This window comes from Gekko japonicus, unplaced genomic scaffold (assembly GCF_001447785.1).
Source record: "Gekko japonicus isolate JY-2015 unplaced genomic scaffold, Gekko_japonicus_V1.1 scaffold646, whole genome shotgun sequence".
Lineage (NCBI taxonomy): Eukaryota > Metazoa > Chordata > Lepidosauria > Squamata > Gekkonidae > Gekko > Gekko japonicus.
The window spans coordinates 260425-274287 of record NW_015165253.1 but is presented as its reverse complement, the minus strand read 5'-3'; the positions used below and the strand labels follow the sequence as shown (position 1 = coordinate 274287).

The 13863-nt window shown below is 42.2% G+C and overlaps 1 protein-coding gene across 1 annotated transcript in view; it reads left to right on the top strand.

The window, feature by feature from the left end:
- Positions 1-13863, top strand: part of PLEKHG1 (pleckstrin homology and RhoGEF domain containing G1) — a 132975-nt gene that overhangs the window by 77540 nt on the left and 41572 nt on the right. Inside the window, exons 3-4 of the mRNA XM_015410146.1 lie at positions 7338-7438; positions 12092-12161. Of these exons, the coding sequence (XP_015265632.1) occupies positions 7338-7438; positions 12092-12161 (171 nt within the window). The remainder of the gene's footprint in view (positions 1-7337; positions 7439-12091; positions 12162-13863) is intronic.

The following is a 13863-nucleotide window of genomic DNA, read 5'->3' as shown; positions in this document are numbered from 1 at the left end:
CCCAACCCAGAGCTGGCAACCCTACCAAATGTGGAGTTAGGGGCAACTCTTACACCCTGTATATATAATTCCTTTATGTATTGGCCATTTCCAGCTCTCCCATTGGCTGTGCAGTGTGCTTCATCAGCCATTGGCCCATCAACCACCACTCAAGAGTACTCATGTGCCATTGGCTGGGTGCTGGGTCTGCTCCTCTCCCCCACCGACTGCCAGCCTGGACATTCTTTCCTCACGGAATTAAGTATCAAAATGGCTGTCTCTCCTGATGAAGAAACTTCTCCTGCTTGGCTCCTGTGGGACTAACCTTTCCCTCAGTGGCTTTTGCTAGGCAACCAAGCTTGGTTCTGTCAGTAAAAAGGCAAAGGAAGGAAACCCTTTCCAGGCCTTTGTGAGGAACTCATTGGGGCCAGTCCTGACTAGGGTTGCCAGCTCCAGGTTGGGAAATTCCTGGATATTTTGTGTCTAAGGAGACCAGTCTAAGGGAGCCAGAATTTGGAGAGGGGAGAGGCCTCAGCTGAATAAAATGCCATAGAGCCCACTGTCCAAAGCAGTTATTTTCTCTGGGGGAGGGGAGAGATCTGTTGACTGGAGTTCAGTTGTGATACCTGGCGATCTTCAGGCTCCACCTGGAGGTTGACTACCCTAGGCATAGCAAGTTACCACTTCAGAGCAGGGTCTGCCAGGCAGTTCCCCTATGGCAGTACTTTTCCTCCTGGGGAATCATTGCTGCCAATCTCCAGGTGAGGGCTGGAGATCACTCAGAATTAAAACTGCTCTCCAGATGGCAGAGATCAGGGGCAGATAATGGTAGGTTGATGGTTGGCTGGGAAGGAGATAGGGTTGCCACCTCTGACTTGGGAAATTCCTGGATATTTGAGGGGTGGAGCATGAAGAGGGTGGGGTTTGAGGAAGGGTGTGACCTCAGACAGGTACAATGCCATCAACTCCACCCTCCAAACCAGCCATTTCCTCCTGGGGAACCATTGCTGCCAATCTCCAGATGAGGGCTGGAGATCACTCAGAATCAAGACTGCTCTCCAGATGACAGAGATCAGTTCCCCTGGAGAAAGTGGCTATTTTGCAGGGTAGAATCTGAGTCATTATACCCTGCTGAGGTCACTTCCCCTCCTGCTTGGGTCCCCACTGAGGAGGAGAAAGACTTTTCCTAGGTAGAGCCTCCAGGTGTGTGGGTGGGAGATGGAAAGCTGAAGTCAGAGGGGTAGATAACGGTATGTTGATGGTTGGCTGGGAAGGAGATAGGGTTGCTACCTCCAAGACAGGTACAACGCTATAGACTCTACCCTCCAAACCAGCCATTTCCTCCTGGGAAACCATTGTTGCCAATCTCCAGGGGAGGGCTGGAGATCACTCAGAATTATAACTGCTCTTCAGATGGCAAAGAGATCAGTCCCCCTGGAGAAAACTGTAATCTCTGTGTCATTATACCCTGCCAAGGTCACCACAGCAAATTGACGCTGAGTGGCCAAGGCCAGGGCACCTGCCCGGAGCCTCTTTCTAGAGTTCATTGTATTTATTTCCACAATGGACCTTATTCCTAGTCAACAATAATCCTGAGTATTTGCACTGTTTCATCAAATTTGCTGCCACTCACTTGTATGAGGAAAACATACAAGTGAGTGGCAGTAATTGGGGAAAACATAACTGTATTGGAGAACATCACTGCAGTGGGATAGAACTTGCTCGCTGCCTGTGATTCTGGGTAGTAGAGATATATTATCCATTTGAGAGGGTCCCCTGCAGCACCAGATTAGGACATGCTGAAGCCCTGAGCGATATGAAATCCACCATATATTTTGACAAATTAACTGTAATAATTGCTCATTATTTTAATCTGCAGCCATCTGTACTCTTGTAGTGTATTAGCCTATTTCAGAACCCCTTTATGTCTGTAATATTTGTATTTTTTGCTCAGTAAGCACAAGGTCAAGAGAAGTTCCTGGGTCATCCTGCCTTAAAACGATAACAACTCATGATGAATTGCATCCATGGTTGAAATGTGAATATGCAAAATATTTTGAAGGCTTGCCTTAAAATCAGGAACTGATAATATTGGGTGAATTGATACATGACTGGAAATAGGCAACGTTTAAAATTATTAGCAGGCTTCTCTATGGAATGCTGACTTTCAAGGTTGGGAAACAGAACCGTGAAAAGTGCAGTTTCTCCTGTAAGTTTCACACATGCCCACTTACAAGCTATCCTGTAACTGAAAAATAAATTATAAACTTATTTAAAAGGTTACATTTTCTATATACATTTCTGTGTTCTTGGGGCTGAGTACTTTGGATGAGCTCAGTTAGCTTTCTACATTTCTTTTAAAAGCAAATAAGCCTTACAATTGTAGTTGGAAATGACCTGTCCTGTTTCATACTCGTTTTTCACTTGTTGGCCCAGGATGCTGTGTGTGTAGCAATACTTTCTGCTTCACAAAGCTTTAAAATCTCTGCTCGGAGGCATCTTGTGAGTGAAAACAAAAGGTCACTCACAGTTTCAGGAAGCCCCAGAGACATTGTTATAATGACTTAATGTACAAGCATATTTAAGGGAACAGACTCCATGGATGAGGTCATAAATTAGTCAAGGTGGAATGTAAAGTAGGGCTATAGATAATGTCTGCTGGAGAGTTTAGATATCATGAAGTTTAGTTGTTATAAGTCTCCAGCCTGTTAATAGGGCCGTATTTCCTAACCAGAGCAAATTCTAGGTTTATCAAGGGTATATTAAATAGAAAGACGTGTTTTTAAATGTGGAGTTACTACAGGTCACTGAAGAAAATGCTAAACGGAAAGGTATTTCTTCAGATAGGTTGAAAATGTGCATGTTGGGAAGGACTGCTGACAGGTAATACTGCTGTGGTGGTATACATGTTCTTTTGCTCTTTCTTTTCCTCTCCCCCATCTTCCCCCTTCTCCTTTTAAAAAAGGGTAAACAAAAGAGATGGTGGTGGAGGGCAGACTTGCCATACTAGAGTTATGGGTTAATTTGACCCACTTGTTGGAGATGTGTGCAGCCATACTGGGCTTTTGTTGTTCAGTCGCACAGTCGAGTCAGACTCTTCGTGACCCCATGGACCAGATCACACCAGGCCTTCCGGTCTTCCGCCGTCCTCTGAAGTTTGCTCAACTTCATGTTCGTTGCATCTATGACACTGTCTAACCATCTCATCCTTTGCCATCCCCGTCTTCTTTGACCTTCAATCTTTCCCAGCATCAGGGTCTTCTCCAGTGAGTGCTCCCTTCTCATTTGGTGGCCAAAGTATTTGAGCTTCAGTTTCATTATCTGGCCTTCCAGGGAACAGTCAGGGTTGATTTCTTTTAGGATTGACTGATTTGTTCTTCTTGCAGTCCAAGGTACTCTCAAGAGTCTTCTCCAGCACCATAGTTCAAAAGAATCTATTCTTCGGTGCTCGGCCTTCCTTATAGACCAACTCTCGCAGCCATACATGACTACTGGGAATACCATTGCTTTGACCATGCGGACCTTTGTTGGCAGGGTGATGTCTCTACTTTTTATCATGCTGTTTAGGTTTGCCATCGCTTTCCTCCCAAGGAGCAGGCATCTTTTAATTTCATGGCTGCTGTCACTGTCTGCTGTGATCTGGGATCCCAGGAACGTGAAGTCTGTCACTACTTCCACGACTTTCCCTTCTATTATCCAAGGAGTGATGGGGCCGGATGCCATGATCTTAGTTTTTTTGATGTTGAGCTTCAAGCCCACTTTTGCACTCTCGTCTTTTATCCTGAGCAAGAGGCTTTTAAGGTCCTCTTCACTTTCTGCCATTAGAGTGGTATCGTCTGCATATCTGAGGTTATTGATCTTTTCCCCAGCAATCTTAATTCCTGCTTGTGATTCATCCAGGCCAGCATTTCGCATGATGTGCTCTGCATATATATTAAATAAGCAAGGTGACAATATACATCCTTGTCGTACTCCTTTTCCTATGCTAAACCAATCAGTTGTTCCATATCCGGTTCTAACTGTCGCTTCTTGACCCTTATACAGGTTTCTCAAGAGACATGTGAGGTGGTCTGGTACTCCCATCTCGTTAAGGACCTGCCATAGTTTGTTGTGATCCACACAGTCAAAGGCTTTAGCATAGTCAATGAAGCAGAAGTAGATGTTTTTCTGGTACTCTCTTGCTTTCTCCATAATCTAGCGAATGTTGGCAATTTGATCTCTAGTTCCTCTACCTCTTCGAAACCCAGCTTGTACTTCTGGCAGTTCTCTATCCACGTACTGTTGAAGCCTAGCTTGTAGGATCTTGAGCATGACCTTGCTAGCGTGTGATATGAATGCAATTGTGTGATAGTTTGAACATTCCTTGGGATTGCCCTTCTTTGGGATTGGAATGTGGCCAATCCTGTGGCCACTGGACTGGCATATTCTAAATACGGTGGAAGTAAGAAAGTGATGCAGAAGATTCAGGCCAGGGCTCAAAAACTATGCAACCAGTTGCAAGAGTTTGAGGGAGTTTAACTTTTCTTTTCAGGGGAGTAGCTGTGTTGGTCTGCAGTAGATCTGAGTCCAGTAGCACCTTAAAGACCAACGAGATTTTTGGGGTATGCTCTTATTTGAGTAGTGTCTCTCCATTATGCATGACACAGCTTTTGAAATTAAGGAGTATTTTTCAACGTGTTAGACAGCATGGAAATGAGATTTTAAATTGAGAGTCAAAAATTCCATTCAGCATTTCAAGGTGAGTCCGAAGTAGCTCTCTGGATTCCATATAGGAGAGAATTACAGCAATGTAGACTTCTGGCCTCTCAATCAATGTTCAGAGTGCCTGGGACAGACTGTGGCATAATTGACACAAATTCTTCAGTTCAGAAAAGTATCCTCAGATTTTCTGATAACTACATTTTGGAGGAAACAAATGATGCATGTTAAATCCATTACCAATAATTGCAGTCATGTTTTTGGTGTTTCTCTTTTCCCTATGTAACAATGCTTGGCCAGTGGCCCAAAGTTATTCTACTGAGCATTTTGTTTAATCTTAGGCAGAACAGATAAATGTATGGAATAGGAGAAGGGAGATCATAGCATAACTGTGTCTGGATGTAAGATAGGTTGAAATCTGTGGGAACATATGGACAACTTCAGATTGGGCTCCCATTTTCAGCAGAAGCCTTTAGGTTGTGTATTTCCACTCTTATATTTGCTGTGGTGGTGTCTTGCATTGCTAATTGCTACCACAAAATGCAAATAACAGCTCGTTTAAAATATTGCAGTTGCAAACATCTGAAATTACTATGTTACCCTTGTATGCTTTTCTAAGTGTTATATGTATTTTGACTTGTGTGTATTAAAAAAATTATTCAATAACAATTTTTAAAATACCCATTGTTAACATACACTTTCCCAGATAGTTGTTCTCACTTTTGTTGCATGTGATTTTCCTGTGTGGGATTTGAAAGGTGGTTTATATGCAGGGGTCATTTCCTGCAGGAGCGCACAGGAGCGGAGCTCCGGCAGTAAAGAGCCCAGGGGGTGGGCACATGCAACAAGCCCCACCCCCTGCTCCCAGCAGCCCTCAGTCAGAGCAAGAAGCAGCCAGGTAAGCTGCAGAGCACCCCCCTGGCCCCCCTGTTCCAAAACAGTCCAGTGGCACCCTTAAGACCAAGTTTTATTCAAGTATAAGCCCTGCCTCCTCTGCGAGGACAGATCTGCACGTTCCCCCCCCCCCAATAGCTAGCAATCCAAAACAGTCCAGTGGAGCCTGAGCGGTGGGTGTTGCCTTCTGACACACTTCCGGTGATGTCAGGGGGTGTGGCATATGCAAATAAGTTATGCTAATGAGCTCCTGCACCTCTTTTTCTACAAAATGGCCCCTGTTTATATGTAACAAATATCCTCATGGTCTAGATGACATTTCAGTGTTCCTTGATTTCAGTGCTAGGGAATGTTGTGTTGTCATTGGTTGAATGCCACTGCAAGTTGTCTGAACCCTCAGGCTAGGGATCATGATATGTTTTTGTTAAGACGGTTCCAGTTGTTCACTTTTCCATTGTTGTTTTTCCTTCCTCCTGCAGTGTTTCTTTATAAATATTATGGAAATACACTAGCTTATTTGCTATATTAAATAGGATTTTACATTGTTTTTAATCTTGAGATACCTGGAAACTGGATTACACATTGACGCTTGATAAAACCATGAAAGAATGAGCCATTACAGTTCTAATGCCACAGATATAACTTGAATGTTTTTCCAGTGGAGTCACGTTGCACATTCAAGCATTGACTAAACAAGTGATTCGTATGCCCGTATGAATGGTAAATGGAACCGGTAAAGTAAGTCTTTAGGAAATGAAGGTAACTGTGGAACAATTAGTTTTGGTTTACCTAGAGAGGTGGCTTTCAAATAGTGTTCTGAAAACCAGGGGAAGCTTACCAAATGACCAGGTGGTCCTATCACTGTCAGTCTTTCACTGCGGTATGTAGAGATACCAGAGTGCTGGGTGCACTCGAAAGTACATGGGGTGACAGGCCAAATGGGCTTGGGCAGTAGCTTGCCTGAACAGAAATGTGTATCCGAACAGGACATACTCCAAAAACATCTGAAGGGATACTGTGGCAGGTGCAGGCGTTGCCCAGAAAGGAAATCACTATAGAAAGTAACCTCAAAATCAGTGAGTTAGAGTAATGCTTTCCCCCCCTTCATTTACAGCTGTCTTGTTTACATGAGAGTACATAACATGTAGTCTATCTAATCTGGCAAGCAAATACATTTTGGCTTAATATATTTCAGTGTATCACATGTTGCATTTCAGTGTCCCAGGTGGGCACTGCAGAAGAACAGAGACCCTATTCTTTTACAAACTGGCAACTGTAGCCTTACTATTTGCATTGTGTTTTGGAATTTTAAAAATGCTATTCTAAAGGTAGCATAAGCAGAGTCGTGGAAAAATATGAGTATCTGCATGAAATCTGGGTGCTTAAATAATTCCTTTCATTTAAAAGATCCCTTAATATAGGAGCATGTCACTGACCTTATTGAGTAAATTAATGGAGATAATTAAGCTGTCACTGTGGGTGAAATCTGAATACATTTGCAGTTTGAAAAACATACAGGGTACAGTCAGAGCAGAATAGCAAAGCATTCAGTCTTTGGGTTTATTCCTTTGGTATTGGTGAACAGATAAGTATTGTTATCTTTCATAATAGCTTGACTGTTCAGTGTAGGCCTACTGAAGGGATTACAGTAATATAAAGCGAAACTGATCTGGAAGAGACTCAACTTGCACAATTAAAGATAGTTCCATTTATTGAAGAAGAATAGAATAGCCATGTTTAAGACATCCCTTTCATTTATTTCATAGGATTACCTCGATTGTATCACTGACCAATCCAAACTCTCCTTGGGTCCTGAGGAACGATCAGCTTTGTTTGGAAACATAAAAGATATCTATAATTTCAATAGGTAAGTAACTATACAAATTAAGTGAAAACATATATGGAAACCGAGAATTAAAGCTTTCATTACTCTTTTCTTCCAGCAAGCTGAAGTCGAAAAGGGCTTGGCACTTCAAACTAGAATAATCTGTGGTATAAACAGAGAGCGTACACAAAAAGTCTAGGAATACTTGACAGTGGCTCCCACTGATAGTTTCTTGGATGTTGTTCATTGACTCTAAACCATGCCCATGTATGGATAGGACTTGGGACAAATGAATGACAGCCCAGAACAAGACTGTGATGAGTATTTAGGGGCTTACCTGTTTCCTTTATACCTATCTGACTTCTCTGTGGTGGGAGAGGGAGAGAGACTAAACCAGACCAATGTCAATTTCACACCCGAGGCTGCGGGGCTGCATTTGACTCGGGGCTTTGCCCGATTTCCTCTGCAGTTTCATGAATCTCAAAAACCAGGATCACGAAACTGCGGAGGAAATCGGGCGAAGCCCCGAGTCAAAATGCAGCCCTGGTGCTTCAGGTGTGAAATTGACATGTTTGTGTCGAGGCAAACGGCGCTGTGCTGCGAGGCAGCTCTAGTGAGAAATCGCCCCAAGTCTGTGCTTTCACTTCTCTGGTGCCTGTTTTCTGCCATGGAGTGAAATAGCAATGGAAGATATCGGAGTGTTGTGTACTCTGAGTTTCCTACTGTTTCGAATTTTTATCCAAGAAAGTATGTTCTGATAAATCAGATTTTCCACTAAAACAAGACAGTCTTTATTGTTTTATGACATACCTAAAACAATTTAACATGTGTGTGTACACATACACATATCCTTCTGGTGTAACCTATGAGACTTATGACAAGGCAGTTCTGTATTGCAGTGCTCCATATATAGATAATATAATTAAAGAATGATGGAATACAAGGTCAAAGATCTTGAGTTGGCTTTAGTGTGGCTGGCATAGTAACATGTGTTATTTTGCACCGTTTGGTAGACAGGTAGCTTTGCCCCCTTTCCACTATGTATTCACTAGTTAACAATTGCCATTTCAGCAGGTATGTCAGAATGAGTGGTTTCTCCACTTTGATCTCTGTTTAACATCTACTGGAATATAGTGAAGAAAAGATTGTGTTAAATAACTCCAGGGGATGCATGTGAAAAACAAGATTTATATTAAAAGATAAAGTTATACATAATAATTGCCCTCTTGAGTGGTTTTGGCTCCTGGATTTTGACTGATTTCTGTGTATTGCATTTCTCTTTCTTTTAGTTCTTGGCAGCCTGAAGTCCTCCAGACTCAGTGCAAACGTGTTGAGACATTTACAGAATGAAAGGCACATTAACTACTAGCTGTTACTTGCTATTTTGTATTTCATTCACAAAATAATGGTCTGACTGGAGAAGGTTAGATCATTTCAGTTATTCTGCCTTAGTGAGCTGGTTATACTGAGACATGAACAGTGACATATTTTCCCTTCACAAGCCAATAGCAAGAATGCTAACACAAAATGCTGTTTACAATTACATCATTGTGTGCCACTGTCTGAGGACAGCATTAGTAAAAATACTTTTCAAGGGAAAGGGCCCACTGCATTGGGATTAAAAACCATTAATTTGGCTCTCTCGGACATCCTCTTAATTGAAAAGTAGAATATAAATATTTTAAATAAATAATAAAACAGCTGTGTATCTACATAGATAAGACACACACAGAAGGGAATGAGTAACTCAGTATAATGGGATGCATGTATATCCAGATGAGAAGACCCCTGGCACAACTCTGTTGACTTTTAAATTCATGCCTGTAGGTCACCCATTCCCCCTACTGGGGAAGGACCATGCTGTGTGAGCAGGATTCGCTGGAGCCAACCGCAATGTTGTAATTGCAGGAAATCTCCAGAAAGAATCTGTTTCATTGGAGTGGGAAGAATGTTTGAGCGTTAATTCACATATTAGAATTGTTGACATGTAAATTAATGTTATTTACGCAGCACACCGTGAAAAAGCTGTTAGGTGAAACGGGAGTATACGCAATTTCCATAGTGTGTATGCGTGCATCTTTATTACTTGTTGAAGAAACACTGCTCACTGCAAAACAGCAGTCTAAATATATTTTCATAATACTACATCACAGTTGTTTTCATCATTGTTCCGCCTGGTAGTTGGCAACTGTACATAAGACTGGATGCTTCAGAATAAAAATTATAGTCCTTTATTGTAAGGAACTACATACTGGATAGGGAAAAACAGAGACAGTTTAGAATGCCATCTACCTATGCTAAGATGGATAGAGATGGAAAAGAGCACATCTTGTTCCTATGGTAGTGAGACAAGAAGAAGGATGGGCAGCTGAAAGGAAGGAAGTTTCTCTTAGAAGGGCAATTTACGGTCAAAGGGACAACAGCAGAGCAGATCAAAGCAGGGGTGGCCAAACTTGCTTAACATAAGAGCCACACAGAATAAACATCAGATCTTTGAGAGCCACAAGACCTGAACAAATATTACACATTTTTAATGAAAAATAAGCAGATTTGCATTTTATTTTATTTTTATAAGCCCCCGGGGGGGATTTTTTATTTTTTTAATACTACAAAAACTACCAAGAAAAAATAGGGATAGGGGATCTACAATTAGGGAGAAAGGAAAGGCAACCCACACGAAACTAAAAACCCAAGGTTAGGATATCATTCCCTGTTAAACTACCGTTAGTAAAAAAAAAAAAGGCTGTTAATAAACAATATACTTTGTGAGGACATGTCTTTCTAAGCTTATATGTTAGTTTGTTACTTGTTATGAGAAGATTTCCCGAGCATCTCCTCCAGCTCGCTTCATAAAGGCAATTTCCAGAGTCCTTCGGCCTTTACTTCTATACTAAAACTCTCTAAAATCTTAATAGCTTCTTAGACGTTCACTCCAAATTCTGCAGCCCAGTCTTCCTCTGTCCAAAGGGATAAAACCACCAGTCTTAAGCCTCTTCCTCTCTGGTCTCGCCCTCGGGGCCCCGTGGCATCTCAAAGGTTTCTTGATTGTGAAGGGAAACTTCAGCTCTTTTTTCTCAACAGGATTTAAGATGACACTTTCTAAGAACACTTGCAAGAAAGGAGTTAAATCCTTATAAATCTTTCCTGTTTCTCTTGTGCTTTTTCTCCTTTTCTCACTGAGATCACTGTTTAATTTAGTGTCCATCTCATTCGCTTTGAAAGCCCTCAGTTCCATTTTTTCTGCTATCGTTGCCAACTGGAGCTGCCGGGACACAAATTGTTGATTTATCTTGGCAAGCTGCTGGTTAATACCAACAAGTTGCTCCAGAATCGGCTTGGTGGCTTCCACTACAAGTGCAATGACATCTACTTCCCTTCTTCTCAGAGTTTTCGCCATCTTTTTTGGAGTGCCTTCTTCCCTTTGTTTATGCAAATGCATTGAGAGGCGTCCCTCTCTCAGCACATTCCAATTGCTCAGGAAGTTTTTCCTTTGGGGGGGGGGATTTTCTCTTCTGAAGACAAATCGCTCATTTTAACTCAGAGTTCGCTCCTTAACTCACAATTCATTGTCAGTCTTTATCTTGACCACGCTCTTAATCGCTCCTCCACTAGATCTCCTGAGCTTGACCTGATCGACACAGCTTGTGGCCTCGCTAAGAGGACGTTTCCTGCTGGAGCCAACCACAATGTTGTAATTGCAGGAAATCTCCAGAAAGAATCTGTTTCATTGGAGTGGGAAGAATGTTTGAGCGTTAATTCACATATTAGAATTGTTGACATGTAAATTAATGTTATTTACGCAGCACACCGTGAAAAAGCTGTTATGTGAAACGGGAGTATACGCAATTTCCATAGTGTGTATGCGTGCATCTTTATTACTTGTTGAAGAAACACTGCTCACTGCAAAACAGCAGCCTAAATATATTAAAACGAAAGGGGTAAAAACAGATATTGATAATGGTGTTTATTTGTCCAATGATATTTGTCTGCTAATGATATTTATTTATCTAAGAGAAAGAGAGAGAGAAAGCTTTGAGAATGCATTTAGAGTTGCTTTCTTTCTCTGCTCCCCCACCCCCCACCTCAAGCCTACCCAGGGAGGGAAACACTGGCAGCCTTCCCTTCCCCAGCTGCCCTGCCGGAAGCCGCACAATACGTGTAAAAGAGCCACATGTGGCTCCCAAGCCACAGTTTGGCCACCCCTGATGTAGACAGTCCTGACCTTTCTGTCTTTCCAGCTCTGTTGCCCTCTTTCTGTCCCTTCCGACATGAGTAACTAGATACTGGATGCTAGAAGCTGAGGGGGACAGAGAGAGGGAGAGAGAGAGAGAGAGAGAGAGAGGCACACAGAAGCACAGTGATGCTTTGTACCGGAGCTGTTGTGTGTGGCACTATCAGTCTTTCTGGTAACCAGTAGCTGCAAGAGCTATTTAGTGCTATGAGTGAGTGTGTGTTTTAACGGAACACTGGTGGTTTTGGCAACAGTAGGAAGGGGTTGGGGCAAGAAGCATCAAAGGAATAGGCAGAATCTTGGTTACAGAAAATAAAAATCTTAAATGAACTTTGCCCTTCAGGAGGAACCAACTTTACTGGGGTTACTTGAAGTTAAAGTAAAATACAGCCAGCGTATGTAGGCCTCTGTAAAAAAATTACCTCTATGAATTCTAATTTTTTTTTTTTGTTTCAAAAAACTAGTGAACTTTTGCAAGACTTGGAAAACTGTGAAAATGACCCTGTGGCTATAGCAGAATGTTTTGTTTCTAAGGTAAGTAATGTTAACTTTTCCATTGATACTAATCTGCAGTATAGTGCAGTTCAGCCTCTGGTGTACAACTATTCAAGATTGCCTCCATTTGCATCAGCTAGGATTGCAAGCTGGAGATCTTGGGGTGGGGATGGATTTCAGTGGGTTTGTGGAGGGGAGGGATTTCAGTGGGTTATAACGCCACAGGGGTCCACCTTCCAAAGTGGCCATTTTCTCCAGGTGAACCTGGAGATCGGTTGTAATCCCAGGAGATCTCTAGCCATCACCTGCAGACTGGCAACCCTAGCAATAGCCCACAACTGATAAATGATGTGATTATATAAAACTTGGAAATAAAAGATACTGGCATTAAGGAATTATGCTACAGATTTTGAAAAACCTCATATAGATACCTCCCACCTCAGATCTCGCTGAATAAATGAAGAACAATGAAAGTCAAGCCCCACTTTTTTGGTATTTGGGGGCTAATTTCCGTTTTCTTCATTTAATTTTGTCCTGGTTGTCATCCACTTGATTGTCCTATATAAAAGCTGTTCAAAGGAACGGGATCTGTGCGATGGCACATCTGTGCCTCGATTCATTATAGCCATTTCTGAATTTCTTTAAAGCAATTGCTGAGATAATTAAATTTGATTGAAGGGAATGAACTGAGCTTCCTCTCCTAGAGTTAAAGCTATTTTCTTGAAAGGCCCTTGATTATTTTTGATACTGTCATTAGTGGTATTTTCTTTCTGAATTGCTATAACATGGATTGAGAGCATTTTGGCAGAACTATTTTTAAAAACATGTCTATAGTTACATGGCCAGTTTTAAAAATTAATATTAATGTGCAAAAGGAAATTGAAAAGAGAAAAACGAGGTAATGCACAGTCTTATGGAATTTGGCATAAATGAGAATTATAGTAGTCTTGGTCTAACTAACTACATATGGGCCTGTTTTCCAGTTCATAAGTTATGGATCATGTCACACTGCCTTACACTGAGTCAGACCGTTTGTCTGTTTTAACTTGGCTATGTCTGCTCTAACTGGCAGCAGTATGCCTGCTATCCAGAACCCATTTCTAACTGGAGATGATGTCAGGGCCTGAGACTATGATCTCTTACATGCAAAGCATGTGCTCTATGACTGACCTATAGTCCCTTCCTAACAGGCTCAGTGCAGATTGCTATACTTAATACTCCTTTGCCAAGTCCTCGAAAAAGGCAAATAAGAAAGAGGTGTTTTGGTTATTATCTTTATTTCCAGGCTGTCATAAGCAGCATACCCTGAGGTGGCACACCGTGGAGGGCCTTTGGCTTCTGGCAGGGCCTACTGTAGCATAGTGGCATCCCTAGCCTCACACACCACTCAGTGCCTCTGAGGAAAGGGCAAGTAGGTGGCTGTAAGCAGGGGTGGTGGGAGGAGGTCATGAGTGGACAGGGGAATGACACACAGACAGGTGGAGATGTCTGGGGGTGGGAAGGGAGGTGTGAGTGGGCGTCCTAGTGGTGGGCAGAGAGAAGGCACTTTCTGTCCAGAGCACCTCAAAACCTGGAACCAGCCCTAATTTATTGAGTACATTTTTATTACCCCCTTCTTCCAAGGAGCTCAGGGTGGCATATGTCAATCTGTGCTCCTGGATTTTATCCACACAACTCTGTGAACTGGGTTAGATTGAGAGAGAATGACTGGCACAAAGTCACCCAGAAAGCTTTATGACAG